At 44.5% G+C, this 21,841-nt stretch overlaps 1 protein-coding gene across 2 annotated transcripts in view; it reads left to right on the forward strand.

Annotated features, from left to right (window-relative positions):
* Positions 1-13,968, forward strand: part of Ccbe1 (collagen and calcium binding EGF domains 1) — a 258,110-nt gene extending 244,142 nt beyond the window's left edge. Inside the window, exons 11-12 of one of the 2 annotated variants that reach the window (XM_060377145.1) lie at positions 10,915-10,986; positions 13,864-13,968. In XM_060377145.1, coding sequence (XP_060233128.1) covers positions 10,915-10,983 — 69 coding nt within the window. In that variant the 3' untranslated portion in view covers positions 10,984-10,986; positions 13,864-13,968. Of the gene's footprint in view, positions 1-1,625; positions 6,179-10,914; positions 10,987-13,863 lie in introns of those variants that run through there. The other variant, XM_060377144.1, reaches the window with a different exon arrangement.
* Positions 13,969-21,841: the final 7,873 nt, after the last annotated feature.

The following is a 21,841-nucleotide window of genomic DNA, read 5'->3' on the forward strand; positions in this document are numbered from 1 at the left end:
TTTTTTTTCCCACATTCCTCCAGAAAACAGTATATTCAGGCCTGTCCCAGCGATAGTCCACCCCGTGGTGCCAGTTTCTGACTTAATTAATCTTCTATTGCTAAAACGTCATTACTAAAACAAGTTAGGAAAGAAAGCATTTCATTGGCCTATAGTTTCGGAGGGCTAGAATCCATGACCACTATGGAAGGAAATGGGACAGCAGGCAGGTAGGAAGGCACACCACTGAAGCAAAGCTGAGAACTCACAACTGGTCCACACACACAAGGCAGAGAGCTAAATGGAAATGCTGTGGACTTCTGAAACCTCAAAGTTTGCCCCCACCAACGCACCTCCTCCGATAAGACTGCATGTTCTAACTTTTCTCAAACAGCCCTACCAACTTGGGACCAAGTATTTAAACATATGAGTCTATGTGTGCAATTTTCATTCAAACCAAGACACACACAACACATTAGAACAGAAATGTGTATGTTGTCATAACCCAGAACACCTGAGAATTTAACCACTGCTATGCTAGCAGGTCATATGAACCGCTCTCTCCAATAAAAGAGCAAAGGGGCTTAAGAAGAAATTTGCTGTATGTATGTACAATATCTGGGAGATTAAAATATGAGAGAATGCAAGCAATTCTGCCACTTCTGGAGAGGTGGGTGTGTGCTCTGAAGGACCAAGAGGCCTGAGTGGCCATCTCGCCTCTTGCTCCGATTTGCTTTCTATCCTCAGGCTGTTATCTAACATCTCTTGACACTTGTTTCTCATCTACACAGTGGAGTATGACTTTCCACACTCCCGTGTGTGTGTGTGTGTATGTGTGTGTGTGTGTGTGTGTGTGTGTGTGTGTGTGTGTGTGTGTAGTGAGGGCCAGATGACATTAGAGTGCTACATCTAAGTGTGTTGCTGTGTCCCCTGCAGCTTCTGAGGGAGAAGTTGCTGAGTGTCATCCATCTTGGATGGTGGTAATGATTTTACCTTTAAAATCCTAATGACCTCGGAACACGCATACTTAAATGCTTTTAGTTTCTCCTGTGGGCCACGCTCCACCACAGCACTGCATGAAAATGAAAACTTACCCAATATTATGCATGATAAAGAATGTCTAATAACAGAATTAGGAAGGTTTGATTTGGACCTTTGTAGACAATAAGGAAGAACATACTCTCAGTTTCATTTAGTTGATCCATCTTATAAACAACTAATAATTTAGGTTTTTTAAGAACAGAAAACATTAGACCTCTCAGTTCTTTCTAAGCCCTTTGCATTCCACTTGAAAGTCTACCTATGAGCCCAGTGGGATTTGCCATGGTCACACTGCATAGAAGAGGTTGGTTCGAATCCAGCAGAACCTTAACTTCTTGACCACTACTCTGACTACTAGATTTCTTTGTAAACTCCTCTGAGGAAGGAGGAGAGTGTCACCAGTGTTCCTGTGTGAGAAGAGGGGTTGTAGGACAATCCTGGGGTTCCCAGGCTGCTCATGTAGTCCTTAAACCTATTTAGGCTACAGAGTGAGTGAGAAAGTAGTCACTCACAAGCAGCGGGACCCGTGGGTGACAGGAACTAGGCAGGCTGCTGCAGCTGTGACGAGTAACTATGACCTCACAGCTTTAACTCCATGTGCACAGGGGCCCCCGGGTTCTTTCGACTTCCTGCTGCTGGTGCTGGCTGACATTCGAAATGACATCGCCGAGCTGCAGGACAAGGTATTCGGGCACCGGACTCACTCTTCTACAGAGGACTTCCCCCTACCTCAGGAATTTTCCAGCTACCCAGAGACTCTGGACTTTGGGTCCGGAGACGAGTACTCCAGAAGAACTGAAGGGAGGGGCTCTGAGGCCCCGAGAAACTTTTATCCATAGCACATCCTGTATCTTCGTGCCACCAGAAGAGAAGCATGCCTTTGGCCAGTCATAGCAGCTGAAGAAAAATACCACTGGAGGCCTAAAGCCTTTGTCTTTGCTGTCTTTCTGCCTTGTCCTTGCTCTGCTTCCAGACCCTGTTTTCCAAGTATCCTGCACATCATACTAGCTACAGGAGGACGTGGTGGGTTAATGTGCTGTTTTGGAAGAGCCAGTGGGTGGTTTTCATCAGAATCTTCCTTGACATCATGGTTTTTCAAGAGCCTTTGGATTTCTGAGTTAATTGCTCCCATGGAATCTTAGTGCAAAAAGGGAGAAACTGTCAAAATGGGTTCTTATAAGCGTAAGGTTCCTTCTAAAAAGAAACTTGTGTTCGAAATACTTGACTATTCATTCTCAACTGTCAGGAGGAAGGCTCTTCAGTTGGGGATGGGAGGAGCACCATGCAGAATGATGTTGGTAGAAGATGAGTTTTCCTTATGAACCTCACAGATTTCAAATTTGCATACTATATATATATATATATATATATATATATATATATATATATATATATTTGGTTGCAGAAACAAGAGAATAAAAAAGGATGTGAGAATGTGTTAGGAGAGATAAAGAATTAGCCTTTTATTTCCTTTTATGAGGGTTGCCACAATTTAAATTTTTAAATAATAGTCAAGGATTCACGCAAATCCTACTTAGAGACAAAAGTTCCTTTGGTTGTACGGCTTAATCATGTTTTCTAAGGGCCTTGGGGTAATGAAATGCCCTGTACACTAAAACAGAGAGCTCCTGGTGGCCAGGACGTTTGAAGACTTTGGTTAGAAGAGCTCCATACATGTCAGATGATTTGATAAATAAGGCGCCTGGCCTTAAAGAAGAAGTACCAAATGCCCTGGCCCTGACCAGGTGGCCAGACGTGCTGTCAGGCCCTCATCCGTCTGAATCAAGGCTAAAGGAAAGCTGCTGGCCTGGAATCTTGGCCAAGGAGAAAAGGAGAAAAGGCTCCACTTAAAGCTAGATCACCAGCAGCTGACTAATCTGCTCTAAGACATTTGAAGTTCTTATCAGAGCCAGCCTAGCCTACCAGCACGCTTCGAACAATAAACGGAACACAGGTCTCTGAGATAGAAGAGGAGGGGGATTTCTTACAACTTGGCATAATTTTCCACTGTTTTTCCCTGAGTTAAAATCCCTGTTGTTGTAGGTCTCCTTAACCTTTTTCTCCTGTGAGGAAAGCACACATCCCACATCTGCCTGAGTCTTTTCTTGGTGTACTTCTAGTTCCCCAGGGACTCAAGTTCCCAGAAGTGAGCAAGAGGCCAGGTTCCTTCTTGGTGTCTTTGGGGTCTCTTGTTCCTTAGTGAGCACCCTTTCCCTGGGCATGCAACTTGCTCCTTTGCATTTTTGACTGCCTCAGTCTTTCTCTTGAGCTTCCCAGGGGATCTTGCTCACATGATCGCCCACACCAGGGTCTCTGTTGGCTATCCCGCAGGGTCCCGTTGTATTGCTAAGAGGTTTGTGTTTATCTTTTCCCTATATCCTTTTAGACTCCATCATCTTCCCATCCCTACTGTGACAACTTGTTGGAAGAAGACAGATATTTGGTTTGCATGACACTGCACTGCACTGCACTGTCCATTTTTTCCTGAGCAATGAGAAGGGGCTCTGTCTTAGGAGCTCAGGAGCCCAGTGGTGTTTCGATTTCTCCCCTGTTTTGCTCCCCTCATCCTTCTTTCCTGCCTCTCTTCCCTTCCTTCTCTTTTCTCTCCTTTTTTCTTTTTTTTTTTTTGCCCCTTCTCTGCTTCCTTCTTCCCTTGATCCCTTTCCCTGCTTCTCTCCCTTTCTGTCTGTTCCCTCCTTTCCTTCCTTCCCTCCCTTCATCTCTCTCTCCATTCTCCCTTAAATTCCCTCTCTTTCTTGCTTTTCCTTCCTTCTTTCCTTTCCTCTCTCCCTCTCTTTCTCCCTGCCTGCCTGTCTTCCTATCCTGTTAGAAAGGCAGGATTCCCACCCAGTCTTGCCAAATCCCCCAGTGGCTATCCACCAGCAGTTCACAATGAAGACAAACACACACTTGCCCTGCTTGCTTGCTGTCTCTTCCCCCTTCCCCCTCAGAACCTGAGCATCACTACAGATGGCCTTGCCACCACGGGTTCCTGAGGAGACAGATGCAACCTCAGTCAGGTCCCATCTGGAATCTATTTAGTGCCTGCCTGTTTATAGAACCCACCACCTAAGGGTGTGGATGGATGAATTCTCAAAACTATGCATAGGCTCTGTGAGCAATGATTATGTCCATCTTTTTAATGAGGAATTTTATAACTACTTTTTATGTCTACTTTTCCTAGACAGTGAAATGTGTGTAGAAACAATCTTTATTGCCAAATGCTGGCAAAATGCATGCATACTCCACGCTTGGCTGGAGGCCAAGCCAATGTATTAAAAGAATGAAGTGAAAGTCATAATATCTGGGATTCACAAGTCTGTTCCAGATAATATCTCCAGGAAAACATACAATAGCAAAATACAAATACAAAAAACAAAATAGTGTTTTGTAACCTCAATCTGCCGGAGCATTGTCAATTTAGATAATCATTACTCCTCAGATTTTCGAAACTTGGACTGTTAACTAACTATACGACCAAAGTATGTCTTCTACTTGTCCAAATTATAGTTTTTTAGTGATAAGGCATTGTTGCTCACATATCTTTCAGTTGTGGGTAGAAAAATCAAAGCTTTACCATCTAAACAAACTTCTGCTCAAAATTCCATGGGAAGGACAGTTCAAAACCGATTGAGTCACTTCCTGTCTCATGGGGAAAATGTTTTGGTTTTTGTATACCTTCTTCAACCCTTTAGTAGAAATGTTCATTTTTCTAATATCTTCACAACTAAGACTGGGTTATAAATTGCCTCTGCATTTATAAAACAATGAGAATAAAAATTCACTGAAAATAAAGTAAGGAAAACTGAATTTCCCAGTTCCGGATTTATATTTTCCAGCACCTGAGAAGCAGGGAGAGGCAGGTCAGGAGTTCAGGGTCAGCCTCAGCTACATAACAAGTTTGAGGCCAGTCTGGGCTATATGGGAGCCTATCTCAAAATAATAATGATTATAATAATAATAAATAATAATAATTAGGAGGGGATTGGAGAGGTGGCTCAGAAGTTAAGGATGCTTGCTGCTCTTCCAGAGGTCCAGAGTTCAGTTTCCAGCTCCTGTGTCAGGTATCTTACACACACTTGTAACCCTAGTTCTAGGTGATCTGATGCTGTCTTCTGGCTTCCATGGCACCTGTGCTCATATGCGCACACACACACACACACACAGAGAGAGAGAGAAAGATACACAGATACACATACACATGATTTAAAACAAAATGTTTTTTAAAGGAGTGGGTACAAGGCAGATGCTTCCTTTTCTTGCTTTCTGTATTACTTTCCAGTACTTGCTACAGAATTAACTGAAGTCATATTGCTGTGTAAAGTCCTTTGTCCGACAGGTAAATAATAAGCATCCACTGACCTTGGAGGGAAAAGAGTAGTGCCCTCACCAAAGACCAGATACAGAGCACCCAGGTAGACCCAGGTTCCCTTTCCAAGGTTCTGAACAACCTTGGCCTTGAGAGTGTCACTATCAGGATGTTGGGATAGGGCTTCTTCATGACCAGGCATCATACTTCACCTTGAGGTCTCAGGAAGCAACCCCCTGTCTTATTTGGAGCACCATTTTTCTCCTTTTGCCTTATTCAGACCGCCTCACAGAGACAGTTGAGCAGCCGCCTTCTGAGAACAAAATTATCTTCTAGGCAACTGTTCTAAAAGAGAAAGTTATTTGCTGGGATCTGAGCCAAACAATTAGTAGAATCGAGCCTTCTAAAGTTCTTAGTCATGCATTCAGGGAAATGCATGGGTCGTTTCCTGACATAGTAATCATGTGTGTTTCACAACATGTCAAAAATAATTTTCTATTTGGATTAAAAAGCAAACAAACCAAGGGCTGTAATTGTTGCAGCTGAAACAGCATGCTTTATATACTCCTACAAATGTTACCATCGTAGAGAAACCATGGAATAGGATGTTTGGGCTACCCATCCTTCAGGGAGCTCAGTATGTTTTGTCCAGTTCCCAGAGCTTGTTCCCTGAGGGGTTCACTTGTCTGTTTTTATTTCCCGGTGACTGGTCATATACTTCAGTATCTCTGCTCATTATTTATATCAAGTCATATAAAAGTCAAGCTGATATTCCAACAGTCATGGATGTAATACTATGAAGTGCTTTTGTATGACTGTATATGCTTAATAACAAAGTTATTTTTCTTATGTGGCGCTCCTGTGTTTTGTCCTGGCACCAGTGTAAAAGCAGTCACCCTCGGACCAACTGAATATGCTGCATCTGTTACTCTTCTTGTTGCATGCCAAAATATCTGACAAATGAAACCTAAGGAAGCTTTCTCCCTGCTTAGGGCCTGAGGGACGCTTCATCATGGTGGGAAAGTCATGGCTGCAGATGCAACAGTGGCTAATGACATTGCATTTGCCCTCAGGAAGCAGAGAGACATGCTACCTTGTTGATTGTTGATGATTTCCATGGGAGCATGGGACCTTGAGTCCAGATCCTCAGCACCCCTTAGATAGCCAGGTGCTGCGGTATACACCTGTAATCCCAGCACCAGGGAAGGGAAGACAAGAATATCTTGGGGTTCAGTGAGAGACCCTATTTCAAAGAATCATGGAAAATGATTGAGGAAGATACTCTGTTGACCTTTGGCCCCCATTTGCTTGCGTGCATTCATATACATGAGCACCCCTGAGTAGATACACTGATATATTCATACACACACACAGGAACTTTGCTATTCTCTATTGGTGGTATCTGCCCCAATTCCAAAACACAGGAAGAGTTGCATAAATTAGATTTAACTACCATTTATTCTCCATGAAACTCTACAGTCGGTGCTTTTACTATGCCACACACAAATCCTGAGAGCTAAGTTATCTCGTCTAATGCCACAAAGCTAAAAACATTTCTAAGAAAGGTGTATTTCAAAACATTCAAAAACCTGCAGTTTTTTTGACCCTGTAAATGTAGCTCAGACATACACATGTTCTTTCCCCAACTAAAATCACGTAAAAGGCTTCCACGGTGCAGAAGATAACACAAAGGAAATGGGTCGACAGGACAACACAGCCATTTGTTTCCCAAACTACACTGAGTTGACAACCTTTCTGACCTTACACTGTGAGGCAACTGAGAAATGGATGAGAAAGGCTGTTAAGATGGTCTTCAGTGGCAAAGAAAAAAATAGCCAAGTTAATACAGTTACTCAGCAAAGGTGACTCGAAGTCAAGACTTCGAAAGGGGAAAAGAACAGACTTACGAAATAGTCTAACACAATGAAACATGCAATTGTTTGGGATAATTTTCATGTCAATCCCTTATTAATAGCCATGACCGGCATATTTCACACTGAACTGTGTGTGAACATCGGGGAACAAGACGCATGCTCTGATTCTGGCTCTGCACGGGGCTCTTACTGAGCAGGCAGCAGTCTGGTAAGTAAACTTGATGACAGGGTGCAATGCAGAAGGCCTTGAGGAGTGACCAGCCAGATCAGAACTTCAGTGGTTTTCCAATGCTTCTGAGCCCAACCCACTGAGAAAACATGGTTTACACAATGCTCCAGCACATACTCACATAATTGAAGCAAACATTTCACAATGTTTACTCTTACTGTATAGACTACATTCTCGCAATTTCGCTACACCATTGCCCTGAGTTGTCATCATGACTTACGGATGGGCAGCAGCCCATAACTTGAAGACCCCTTGACTAAATCAGTCCCCCTCCAACTTAGCTGTCCACATAATTACTTGCAGATCTATATGAAAGTGAAAACTGACTCAAAGGGCTTGAGGTTTGCATTCTTGCAAGCTCCCAAGTGACGTGATGTGTTCATGAGATGAGCCGTATGTAGCAAAGACTCCTCTCTCACACAGGAATGTGTGCTCTGAACCTTGTGCACAAGCAGGGCAAAATGATTAATTTGCAGCTCTGGCAGGAGTTGGGAGTTCACACATGGCTGCTCTATCCTGAGTGCTCGGATCCCTTCTACCATTTCAAAGCGTGTGTGATTGGCCCCACGTCTGTGGATTCTGCTGAGGACCTAAAATGTTCAGGAAAACATTTTGTGTCTGCACTAAATACGTGAAGCCTTTCTTCTTGCCCCTCCCTAAACAGTAGTTATTTGCACAGCATTTCACCGTGCTTGTTATGCAAATAATCTAGAGATACAAAGTCTGTGGGCAGATGTGATGGGTTATATGTAAATACACCACTTTTTTAAGGGTTATTTTCGTTCTGCACGTGCCAGAGAAATGGACGAGCTGGTTCTGGTAGCGCTAGGTTCTCGCTAAGAACCGTAGTTTGCAGACACTGTGATAAAAGGGGTCATCTGACCGGTGAATGCATGTCCAAGAGAGACATATGAGGTAATGCTTAGGAAGCAGCTTTGGCGTCCTAGCTCGAGGCTCAAGCAAGACTTGCAGCAGCAAGTCTCATCATATTAGGGGGAAAAAAGCCATTTTCTTTAACAGAGAGGAGGAAATGTGGATGTTTTTTGTTTTAATCTCAGGTGTAGGAGATGGGACTGATTCAGATTGTCCAAAGCAGCAAGCTATTTGCCTGGTGTAGGCTCTGAGAAGGACCCTTTGCCAGCTGCAGATAGTTTAAATCTGAGGACTCGGAGAAGGAATACAGGCCAGAGCTAGAGTGTTGGGGGCTCTGAGAAAGAAGGCTGCTGGTGTTTTCCTCTGTGCCGTTCCTGATTGCTGTTGATACAGCTTGATGAGAAGAAGGTGGAGATATCCTGAAACAAAGACTGGGCTTTCCACAAGAACCCAAGGACCCCAACCAGTAGGAAGTAAAGAGAACTAACTTCCTTTCTCTCCTACCCAGCACTGGAATGTTGGAAGGGCTTGGGCTGGTGAAGGGAGTAAGAGATATAAGAAACGTAAATAGTTTTTAAAAGGGCACAACACATGGATGTCTATGTGCCTATGGGCCATGCATGTACCATGTCCTCAGAGGCCAGATGTTAGAACTGCCTGGCAGAGGTCCTGGAAACTGAATTCAGACCATCTAGAGCAGCAGCAAGCCTTCTGTTGAGATACCTGTCCAGGGCCAAACACACCACTTTTTAATAAAGTGAAAATCCTCAGAATGGGATAGCTAAGAAGACGGGATTATTTGGGCCAACCCCTGGGGGGGATCCCTGGAAACTGGCCCATCCTCAGCACCTAGAACTAGAACTTCTTCAGTCGCCTGGCATAATAATGCACACCTTTATTCCAAAATCTCAGGAGGCAGAGGTGGGGGGGGAGGGGTGTCTCTGAGTTTGAGGCCAGCCTGGTTTATAGAGTGAGTTCCAAGACAGGGCTACATGGAGAAACTTTGTCTTAAAAACACGAAATCAAAAACATTTTATAAATCAAGTAACATTTTATAAAGAATAGAGTTACAGCCAGCACTGGGAAAGATAGTGTCTTAGAGGGAAAAGGAGACCCTAAAGGGCAAGTGGGAAGCTAACAAACATGACCTTTGCCCTTTATGTTGACTCTCTCCTCAGCCTGGGCCCTGGCCTTACCACAGCTACTTGTGTGTTGGAGGCTGGCTCAGAATTAAAAGGGCAGTAAAGTCCACAGAGCAAGTTGGCCCCACTAATCTGGATTTGCCGACTGTGCCTGCCTGGGGTCAATTCCACCAGCTTCCCCTGGTGACTTAAGTTCTTGATTCTTCTCCATTCCAGGCCCAGGTGGAGACTTAGATTCTGGTTTCACACTACCCCAGCTTACCCCCTGATGCTTCATAACCCTTTTCTATCCCTGACGTCACTGGGAAAGGGAGCCAGAGGGAAAATGATGAAGCCGGAAGGAAGTCGGTATCTGCAGGGTCGGTATTTGCTGTCCTTTTTGTGATGTTTGAAGATGGATCCATGTCCAAAGTTGACTTTGGCTGATTTTGAAACTGTCGTTGTGAGTGTCCTCGGCTCCGTCTCCCTGACACTAACATAACAACATGCATCGCTAGCTCTGGCTCATCTGTGGCATTGCTGTGGACCCTTCCCTGTGAACCACCTGCACAGGGTGCACAGGCTTCCACAACAGAGAAACTATATCACATGGAAGAAAAGCTTCTCCCGTGTACTGACAGGACCATTTATTTACAATTCAGTAAAAATCTCAGCCAACCCCAGCTCATCCCATAAGTGTAAAGAACCATCTGCGGGCAATTTCGCCTTCTGAAAAAGAAAAAGGTGCCACAAATTGAATTAGGCTCGGCTTATTCAGAGAGGAAACGGCAGCTGGAAACCATTTTGAAAAGAGATTCCTTCCAAACAGTCTTCCAAGGCACCAGGCAAACACGCTCTTCTTCCAGGGTTTATTCTGTTAGCATTGTTGACTGCCAAGACCCAATGCTACCAGCCAGACTGATGCAAACCTTCTCTACAAATACCTCCATGATAATGGCTGAAAAATCTTTGATGTGATTTGATCTGGGTGTTCCAAAGACATGACCCTGGGCCCTGTCAATAGCTCTCCCGGAAGAAGGTACATAGGGACTGTTATGGCAAGGGTAACTCTGGGCCCTGTGTCAAAACAGCACTTTCTCTTAGTTCTATGGAGTCATTTGGTTGCACCTGTACCATCGTCGACTTATGCCAATGGTTACTACACTTGAAGTTGCACCTCAGTGGCTGGTCCGCCATCGGATGGAACAGATGGCTGCTGCTCCTGCTTTCTCTTCTGTGCTAAATGTGACCATACAGGCTTAGCAAACTCCACAAGGCCTGTTCAGGAAGCAGAATTGCCAAACTGAGGTGTAGATGCAAAGCAGGGAGCAAATCTCACCAGTAAGCCCCACATTCTAAAGGGCACTTCAGAGGACAGTTTGGGGGGCTGCTGAATACTCTATGCAGTTTTGTCTCTCTCTCTCTCTTTCTCTCTCTCTCTCTCTCTCTCTCTCTCTCTCTCTTCCTCCACCTCCTCATCCAACCCAGGCTGCACAGAAGAAGACCAGGAAGAAGGACATGGAGACAGCCACAGGAAAAACACCATGCTTTTGCTGACAAGTGAGTTCTCAGCTGTCAGACCCTACCCACCCACCCCCATAGCTAAGAGCAGTGGTTCTCAATCTCTGGGTTGTGACCCCCTTGGGGGTCACATATCAGATCTCCTGCGTATCAGATATTTACATTACAATTCATAACAGTAACAAAGTCATCGTTACGAAGTAGCAGCAAAATCACGTCATGGTTTGGGGTCCCCACAACACGAAGAACTGTATTAGAGAGTCACAGCAGTAGGAAGGCTGAGAAGCACTGGCTAAGAGGAAGGGTGCCCATTCGTTATTTTGTCATTTCAGGGTGCCAGGTGCCCTTCCTGGACAGGGGCTAAGCTGCAGAATTCGCAGGTCCATACTATGTGTTTCTAGATCAAGTCTGGAGACGAGCATTCCCAGGAGGAGGATGGAAGAGCCTGGATGTCTTGGTGGTTGTGGCTGTTGCTTTAAGGATAGAAAGGGTGCTTGGCAGGAGTGCCAGCAGGCGGTGACATACTTATCCATAGAGACTAACCGCCGCTCCTGTGAGGCTAGTGAGAGCAGTCTCTTCTCAGGGACTGTCGGTGATGGCCCAGCTGTGGACTGTGCCTGAGCGTGACAGGACCCAGAAGTGAGAAGAGGGTGAAAGTCCAATTCCAGGAATCTGCCGCCTTCCTCTGGGGCATCGGCAAAGCTGGCCCATTAACTCCTACCCTATCCTGCCCTCCAGGAAGTTTAATTAGTAGAGACAGAGGAGTGAAGAGACTCAGAGCCAGACCCCTACTTCCTTCCCACAGCCCTGACAGCCCTGGACCTGGCAGCAGGAGTAAGCTGGGGCTCTGGTTATGTGAAAGGTTCAAGGTTTTCAGATGAATGGCACTGGGCTAAAAAAGGTAACAAGAAAGTCAGAAATCAGTGTGAAAGATTATAACCCAGAGAGAGGGCTTTCAACACAGTCTAACCTCAGTGTTTGTCCCCAGTGTAGCTTTTTTAAAAGCCAATTAGAAATGAAATGCATGCTTTTAGTTAGTACTTTTGAGTCCACCTTAGAATTACAGCGATTTTAACTGTCTTTACTTGTACTCGGAGCCAGGTTTGAGGCATTTTGTTTGTTTGGTTTCATCTTTTTGTCCAACCACAACCCAAACAAAAGAAAAAAATGAGGCTGTGGCTGCCCCTTTGTTTGGTTGACATGTAGCATCTTGTTGTCATTAGCACAGTTCCTCAGAATGGCCTCTCTGTACACGAGAGACCTGTGCTGGAACCAGCCCGGGATTACACAACCACTGTGACCTTGGGGATGGGAAGAGGAAATGTAGACCTGGCAAAGACCTGCACAAGTGACAAACGCCAAGCCAGGTCCAGGACCGTCTGCCTTCAAAACAGAGGAGAGCCACATGTGTGAAGATCTGTCTGCAGAAATTCACCACCCGTGACCTCGGGCTAATCACTAAATTGTGAAGTTGGCCCGGGGAATAGATCCAAATAGTTCCGTGATTACTGTTGATTGTGGGGACTCACATGGGTGTTGGATGGCAGAAAGGGAAGGAAAAAAAATAGAAAATTATTCTTTTTTTTTTTTTTTTTGTCCAAGTTTGTGAAGTTCTGGACTGTGAGTTTGTGGGAAACAGTCTCAGATTTATAATTAAGACATTTATTTTTCCATGGGTGAGGAGGGTAAGATACGGTGTCGTGTAGCCCAGGCTGGTCTAAATCTCACTACACAGGTGAGGATAACATTGAACTTCTGATCCTCCTGCCTCCACCTCTCAAGAGCTAGGATTATAGGACTGAGTACCTATGCCTGGCCCATTAGAACACTTTTTGTGTCTTACTGTTTTTAAGTCTTTCTTTTTTGTTCATTTTTGAGTTTTATTGTTACATTTCTCCCTTCCTTCCCCCTTTAAAAACCTCCCATATACACTTCCCCACTCTCCTTCAAGTTCATGGCCTCTCTTTCATCAATTGTTATATGCATCCATATAGAAATTTGTTTATACATACATATTCCTAAATATAACCAGTTGAGTTCATATATGATAAATGTGTGTATGTTTTCAAAGTTTGGCACTGAGCAACCACTCAGTATGCCCTTTCCTGGGGAGGACCACCTCTCCCACTACCAGCTTTGTTCAGTTGCCTATAGCTCTTTGCGGAGCGTCCTTTGTGTGGGCTTCCTGAGCTTTTCTGATGCGGTTTGGCATGTTCGTTGGCACCTTTGTTCATCTCACATTTGGACAGTCACGTTGGCAAAGTCTCGTATGGCTGTAGTTTCTGGTGTGGTGTTACTAGGAGACACTCTCACAGCACACTCCATGATCCTCTGACTCTTACAATCTTTCTGCCCCCTCTTCATTCTACAATAGTTCTTTGTAATAGTATAATGCCCGCGCTGGGTATGGTGAGTGTAAATACCAACACTCAGAAAGTTGGAACAGGAGTATCACAAGTTCAAAGCCAGCCTGGGCTACCTAGCAATACCCTGAACTCCCATCCATAAAAAATAAAAGTGTAATTGTTTGTTATGTGATACTCTTATTGGGTAGATGGAAGGGATATAAGTATGTATCAAACAGTATTGCATGTGTATTGATACATATTGCTACACACTTGTGTGACAATGAAATCCTAACTCCCTAAGTGCTGGAATTGGGAGTAAGGCATTTGAGATATGTTAGAGCGTGAAGACAAGGTCCTCATAAGTGGGATTTGTGCTCTTATGGAAGAGACCTCATGTGGTGGTTTAAATAGGGATTGACTCGTGTGTGAATGCTTGGTCCATAGGGTGTGGCTCGATTAGGTGTGGCCTTGCTGAAGGCAGTGTGTCACTGGGGGTTGGGGGGGAACTCTGATGTCGTATAAGCTCAGATCTGGCTAGTGTATCTCAAGTTCCTTCTACTGCCTGCAGACCAAGATAACTCTCGGCTCCTTCTCCAACACCATGTCTGCCTGCTCACTATCGTGTTTCTCACCATGATAATGGACCGACCCTCTGACCTGTATGTAAGTCAGCCCCAGTTAAGTATTTTCCTTTGTAAGAGTTGCTGTAGTCATGGTGTCTCTTCTCGGCAGTAAAACCCTAACTAAGACACCTCAGAAAGTTAAACCCTAAACCACATGAGACACAGCACTAAAGAGTGGCTCCTCAGCAAACACTTAGCCTGCCCATAGCTTCGTCTTCATGACCCAACCCCTAGAACTTGAGAAACAAATTTCTGCCACCTATAAGCATTCCATTTCCTAGAATTTTCTTGCAGCCATCTGAACAAGCTCAGACCTTTGCCATCGCCTCCCTGCATCTGCAAGTGTTTGAGAACGACAATGGTCTATAGAAGCCTTTCAAAGTTGATTGGTAGGCATGAGAGAAACGATATATGCACGACTGATGGTCCTTAAAGTTGGACTGAGAGAGACAGACTGCTAATTTTCCCCAATTCTCTCCCATAGGAAAACACAGCAACAAAACACTCCTGGTGTTAGCCAGGCTCCTGGCCATCTAAAACCGCTTACCTCTTCTGCCTCCCCTGCTGGTGGTGGCCATGTGACTGTCTCTAATTTAATTTCCAGAATGTGTCATTAAAGGAAGCTGGCTCTTGAAGCCATCTCTTTCCTGCTGATATATGGATGTCATATTGAGAATTAAAGCAGTCATCTATGCCATGAATTGCCTGTTGCTGGTGATAGAGGAAAGAAAAGGGATGCAAAAGTCCCTGGGGACAATGAAGCCATTTCTCCAGTGAGGCTGTCTGCCTTTAGCCTTATGTGAGAGAAGAAGGAATTTCCTTACTTTCCGCCACTGGAATTATTGATGTTTTGAGGGTTTTGTAATGCGTAATCAAACCTGGTTACATCTGGTAAAACTCTCAACCCACCAGTGAAGATTAGCCAATTCTCTGGCCCCAAGTAGAAACTCGGTCACAGTTCTGGAATGGACAGTCCAGTAGCTCATTTTAGTGGAGGAAATGGTCCCCCCCAGCCATCCTATTTGCCTTTTAACACACTTCAAAAAGTGATGGAAGCTGATTACTTTCTTTAGGTGTGGCATTGAGTACCTCTGACTGCTGCTGACTTTTCTTCCTGTCTGGAAAAAGAAGGCAGTTAAATGTTCAAACTTACATGTTTCCAGGCTTGCCTTTCATTTTAGGAGCCTGCATTTTAGGAGACTCTGATGCTTATGAGCAACACTAGGGGAACCTTGAAGGTTCATGCCTGTACACACACACACACACACACACACACACTGCATCAGAATCACCAGGGTGGATGGTCAGTGCTGACTCTGTCCCTAGCCTCCAAAACTGGGCGTGGCTGGGGTGGGTCTAGGATATTTTGCATTTTATTCCAGGAACCACCTTTGGTTTGTTTCACATTCACTTTGAGACAAGCTTTTCTGTATCCCAGGATGGCCTTGAAGTCACTCTGTAGCCAAAGATGTCTTTGAACTTGTGAGCCTCCTTTCTCCACCTCCAGATTGATGGGATTCCAGGTCTGTACCACCACACCCAGTTTCTGCAATGCTGGGAACTGAACTCAAGGATTCCTGCATGTCAGGCAAGCACTTTACCAACTGAGCTATATCCCCAAGAAACTACATTTTGAAAACTGTATTTTTTTTACCATAAATACAAATAATAAATGGATGATTTATTTTCTTTGGTATTGCTCTTCTCTTTGACCATAGTGCAGGGAAGGCATGAGAACACAAGAATAATTAAGTGGCAACATGTTCTTATCAAGTGTAGATCTGAAAGAGAAGGTGCAGATTGAACTGGAAGATGCCGCAGGGTACAATATGAGGTTCTGCAGAGGCCCCAAGAAGACCTGGAGAAGACGGGCAGTGGAGCTGAGAGAAGAAAGAGGAGCTAGAGGAAGGTGCTTGGAGTGGGTTATATGGTTGGGAAAGAGGTTGGTGGGAAAGAGTAATGAAATGGAAGTGTCTGGCTTCCTTGAAGACTCGGTTTTGTCATTCGATGTTTTGCTGCAAGCTGAGCACATGATGGTTTTCTGGAGGCTGGCTTGTGGGAGGGCACATGATGTTTTGCTGTGAGCTCTCATGTGCAACAGCCGTGACTGTAGCCAGCTGAGAACATCCAGGGGTGGACTCTGAGGAGAGGAGATATATAGAGGCCCACTCACAGTAAGACATTGCTTTTTGGATCGACATTGCAATGCTGATCTTCATGCGTCCACACTTGACTTCACAGAGAGAAACGTTCCAGAGAAATGTTCTAGAGAACGTCTCGGGCAATCCAACTGAGTCTTGCAGCTTTCGCTGGCTTCATGTTGTTGCTTGGTGTTGGCCTTTGGACTGGACTGCTGGTATCCTGAAGACCCATCAACCCTAATCACAGGAACTAGATAGAAGAGTTCTACAGCCCTTTTCCCTACTAATCTCCTACCTAAGGTTGAAGGGGAGGCGGCATTGGAAGGGAGGTAAAGGTGTGTAAGAACCCTGAGTAAAGTGGGTTTGGTGGGAAAAGAATCTAGTCTTACAGAGTAACATCAAAATTTCAAAAATGGCGTGGTTCAGTGAGCCTCCTTCCTAGAATCTGAGAAATGAGTTGTTGATAAACCACTATCTTGCCAATCATGGAGTATGGCTTTCAGATGTAAGCAAATGGGCCTCCTTGTTCAGGTCTACTGGGAAAATATAGCATTTTCCTGGTCTGCATTTGCAGATTGCTGCTGGATGGACTAACTGGAGGATTTGCATCAAACGGCTTTTAAATGCATAGAGCAAAAAAACCCATTTTGAATGGGTCCAAATTCATATTAACATCTCACCAGCCCAAGCAATATGCATAATGCCAATAAATATTTTCTTTTTCTAAGCATCAAATTCCCACACAAATTAATTTTTTTGTTTTCTTATCTTTCACATCTTGTGTTATTTCAAATGGGAGAATATTTGAAAGGTTTATTCAAAAATGTTGGCCACAGCAAGTGAGTGATTTGAAAGTCTTATTTCTTTTCAAGGGGAAGGTATGTAGGACTCTTGGATTCATTTTATACCATTTCCAGTAATAATTTGGAATACATATTCATTATAAAAATCATTCCATTTGTGAAACTGGAGAGATGGATAAAACTTCTCGGATATCCTTTTAGGTACATTGCTGACTTGTGAAACACTAAAGAAACAATTTGGATTCAAAAAGAAAAGAAGGCTCGGAGAGGTGAGCAGATATGTGAGTGACATTTATCCTCAAGTCTCTGCAGTCCCTTGTCACTGGAACCTCCATTTCAATAGACTATGCACATGTAGGCAAAACAGGAGTATGGCTGCTTAAACTGCATTCCCACAAAGTTTATGTACTAAGCGTCTAGCCCCCATCTATCAGAATGTGGCATGCTTTGGGAATAGGACCACTGTAGATGTCAGAGTGAGGTCAGAGAATAGGTCCAATGTGAGTATGATTGGCGTACTTAAAGGAAAATTTGGAGACACACACACACATACGAGACAGAATGGATGATGGTAGGGTGATGTTCCTATACAGTGGGGGACGCCAGGACACCAGGAGTTTCTGGATTCTTCACCACAGCCTGGAAGGGCTCAGTCTCAGCAACGCCTCTGCACTGAATTTCCAGCCTCCAGAACTCTGCAGCCCTAGAAACAACGCTGGGGAGGAAACTGGATCAGGCCCAGACCCGAAGTCTGAACGTCTATACCCAAAGTACTACATCTGCAGAGGATGAACTAGAAAAAGAAAGCAGCCACAGAGGGCTCCTCCCACGTAGTGCCAGTGCTCTCCCCCTTTGAACTACTGTGGCCTAAACACGCCAAGGAGCACATTGCCTTTCACGTGACCCATAGCTGACAGTGTTTCCAGGCACCTGGCAGAAGGAAACAAATCCCTCCAGGTAAATAGACCTCGTTTTCAACCTAGGCCTCAAGGAAAAGTCTCCCAGCTAAATTTCTAAGAAACATGAGCCCCTGGATAAAAATCACAGGAACCCAGAATAAGACCATGGGAACAGTGGAATGCTAAAACAAGGCTGCAAAGAAAACAAAACACAGAATTTTACTATATATATATATATATATATATATATATATATATATATATACACTTAACATGATTTAAGAAAAGTCACTGGAAATATGAAGCTAAGTGTGAAACTCTTAAGCTTTACCAGGCAGACTTAGACAAGAAACTAAATCACTGTGGTGAAACAAAAGTAGAATCACTTTTGAATGATAGGCGACTCAGAAAGCAGGTAAGCTATAGCAGAAAAAGTAAACCAGAAGAGAAATTTGAAGAAAATGGACCAATTAAAGACAGAAACAAATTCTAAAAAAAATGTGAAGGAAGAGATATTTGGGACAAGATGGAGGGAACTATAATACACTGACTACAGGTCAGAATGGACATGTTAGAAATTCAGTGCAGAGGAGCTGGCGAGACTGAGCCCTTGAAGGCTCTGGTGAAGGATCTGGAAACTCCTGGTGAACTCCTGAAGAATAGCAGAGAATTTTCCTGAATTATTTACAGGTGATGGCTCTCATATTTAAGAAACCAAAGTACAATTAAGTTGAAAATAAGACACACACACACACACACACACACACACACATTTTCTCATCCAGATGTGCTAGGAAAGTACCATGCATCTGCTCATTGGGAAATAATGAGTTGGCCGTTCATCCAGACTGGCTACGGGGCTTTTGTCTCTGTTTACAGGTGTGATATTGCTTTATCTCTGTGTCCGTTTTCAGCCTGGATCTAAGGTCTAGATTGAACTCAGCCAATCAGCAACTTTGGGCCACAAAAAAAGAGTCTCCGAGCTTTAAGTCCCACGTCTCTGAAATTTCAGGATAGCTACGTTATCAGGCTTGCTGCGCTGAGACTGAAAGTGAAGTTGCTCAATAGCTTAATATAGGATGTACTCAACATGGGCTTTTCCTACGATTGAGCATTATTGCAGAATCAAGTGTGCTTTAACGTCGATATGAATGTGAGCCAAGAACATGAGCCACCTGTAAGTCCAAGATTCCTCATCTGAAATGAGGATAACATTTGCTTACACACATCCCTCTGAGTCATAATGTAGCAAGCAAGAAGCACCGTCCACTGACCAGTGCCACTGACTGCCTTCTAGTCTTTTCCCAGGGGTTCTAGTGCACTTCCTAGAAGACCCAGAAGGTGGCGCACGTGAGTCGCAGGTGGAGCTGCCTCAGTCACGCTTGCAGGAATTCCCAGACTGCTTTGGTCCAAGACAATTCTGTTTGTCCTGGATGGTTGGAAGTCTTGGAAGGCAGCCTTCCTGGTGGAGGGCAGCCACCTGAGAGTGGCCGAAACAAAAGCTTCAGATACAGCCAGAGCGGCCTGGAGACGCCATCTGTGCAGTCATCTGGCAAGCTGATCACCTGGGGCTGCCCAACAGGCCTTCGGGCACGTTTGCCCGCACTTCTTCAGACCCCAGATTCTTGACACGATAACATTCTGTCTGTGCAAGATGCTGCTAACAATGACCTAGGTTTAGTGAAGATATTTTCGCGTTCAGAACACACAATGTACTGGCCCCTTGTTGTTTTATCTGCTGAGTGAAGGAAAGCTGGATATTCTAGGTTGGATTCAAGACCGGGAGAGGACCGTCGCCAGCCACACGCGGTTTCCGCCCGCCCCGCCCACACAGGGAGCCTCTCCTGCGGCGGTTCTCAGACTTAGACCCAGCACTCAACTTCTCAGGGTCCAGCCAAATCACCCACCTGCTCCGAACTCCGCCAACGCTCCACCTGCACAACAAGTAGGTGCAGGAGAAACGGGTGCCAGCATGACAGCAGCTCCACGTGGAATACATGCGATGGGTCAGCAGGGTGCCAAGACAGAACCCAGAGCAGCGGCATTCCAGCCTACAGCCACTTTCCCTGCTTTCCAACCCATGGGCCAGCCAGCGTGAGCTACAATTCTCCACACCCACATCTATTTACTCTAAGACCCTAATTTAACGGATAAACAAAAAGTGGTATTATAATAAACTAATATGCATTTCAATAGGTAAATACTCAGGCAACTACCCTAGAAGATATAAGGAGTCTTCATGGTGCCATCCTGAACATGCCAGCCACAAACAGTAACAGTAACTGGTGGCTCAGATGCCATGAGCTACATTGTGTAGGTGGCTGCTTCAAAATAGTGTTTCTACCAAAGGAAGCAGAACCTGTCCTTTCTTACTTTAAATACTTCTGCAGGTTAAAGCCTTTAGTTGCATTTGTATGTTAAACAGTTGCGTTCTATGCTCTCACCTTCTTCTGGCTGTCTGTTTCTGAACCACCAGCAGGAGGCAGTAAATACTGCTACTATGTATGAAGAACCACCTGCCAGGGAAGACTGAGAGATAGAGAGGGCTGTGGTCAGAGTCGGGTAGCGGACTCTAACCCCTTAGCTGCTTTCCAGAACTCTTCGAAATAATCAGGTCCTGTGAGGGATTCCCTAAAAGCCCTACAAGTGCTAAAACCTGCCTACCTAGCGCCAGACAGCTGTTATCTCAGCTGACGACGCCAAACAACCCCGCCCAGCTCACCAGAATCAGTCTATGAAAAGAAAGCACAAAGGGCACCTGTCAGAGCTCTGGTCCACAGGTAGCCCAGCCCTGTTTAGTGGGGTTATTTACCAGCTGGGGGTCCCCACGGGCTTCTGGAGTAGACTCAAGGTATCGAATGTTCTGATGGCTTGACAGCTGACTCCTACCCGCTCTGCTTTGTTAGTCTGTTTGGTTTAAATTCACAGCTTCACCCCTGTCATCAGAACAACAATGATTTCATTGGCAAAATTGTTTTCTTTCTTTCTTTCTTCTTTCTTTCTTCTTTCTTCTTTCTTTCTTTCTTTTTCTCTGTTTTGAGTTTTCTATAATGGGATTGTCGTATTTTACATTAATAGAAATTAATTTAGTAAATGCATGAGTCCAGTTTCCTGCCTTTGTTTAGTGAGCCATATAAATAATGGGGGGGGGAGCTGGAGAGATGTTGAGCAGGTAAAGGCATTTGCTGTGTGAGACACGAAGCCTGAGTTCAGTCCTCAGGCACACATGTACGAAGGTGGAAAAGAACCGGCTCCATAAAGTTATCCCCAGACCTTTATGTACTGTACTTTCTGTGCTGTGTACATCCACACCCATATAGAAGAAGATAAAGGTGGTGGTGGTGGTGGTGGTGGTGGTGGTGGTGGTGGTGGTGGTAGTGGTGGTGGTGAGGAGGAGGAGGAACTGCTGAACTATTATGCTCTAAAGTGCTAGACAGCACAACTGGGAGATCATTTGAGCCCAACAGTTCAAGGCCAGCCTGAGCAACACAGGGAGAACCCCATCTCAAACAAATACAAATCATCTACCGAAAGATTCCTGGCTCCTCTCTGTTCATGGTTCTAGCTACAGAGAAGGAAACTGGGAATCACAGTTTGTATGGAATCTGAATTCCTACCTCAGGATGAGATGAGCTTGGTGAGGTTTTTTGTTTGTTTGTTTGTTTGTTTGTTTTTCTGACAACTGTATTGTATAATATATTAGCTAGAGGTCTTCCTTGAAACAGGTGGAAGCTAAATTCAATGTGCACAGACACTAACTGGGAAATGGGAAGGAGCCAGGACAGCCATTGTAATGGGGCAAACTTGGCAGGGTCCCAGGTCACAGTTAGTGCAATTACAGAGGTAAACATTGACCAGGGCCATAAAAGTGAGTTCACTAAAGTAATTCCTTTCTGTCTCTGCTCATTAAGTTAACTAGTTTGAAGAGGTGTGGTATAAACACGTAGCCACAGACACATAACCTGATCAAGTCAGAGGTAGCCAAGGTTACTATAAATGTTTTTGAGAAAAAAAATAGCATTTAAACAATTCTACTTTTTTGCTGTATTACAATGTCTCTACTGTTTAAAGAAAACAACA

This window comes from Meriones unguiculatus, chromosome 2 (genome assembly GCF_030254825.1).
Source record: "Meriones unguiculatus strain TT.TT164.6M chromosome 2, Bangor_MerUng_6.1, whole genome shotgun sequence".
Taxonomy (NCBI): domain Eukaryota; kingdom Metazoa; phylum Chordata; class Mammalia; order Rodentia; family Muridae; genus Meriones; species Meriones unguiculatus.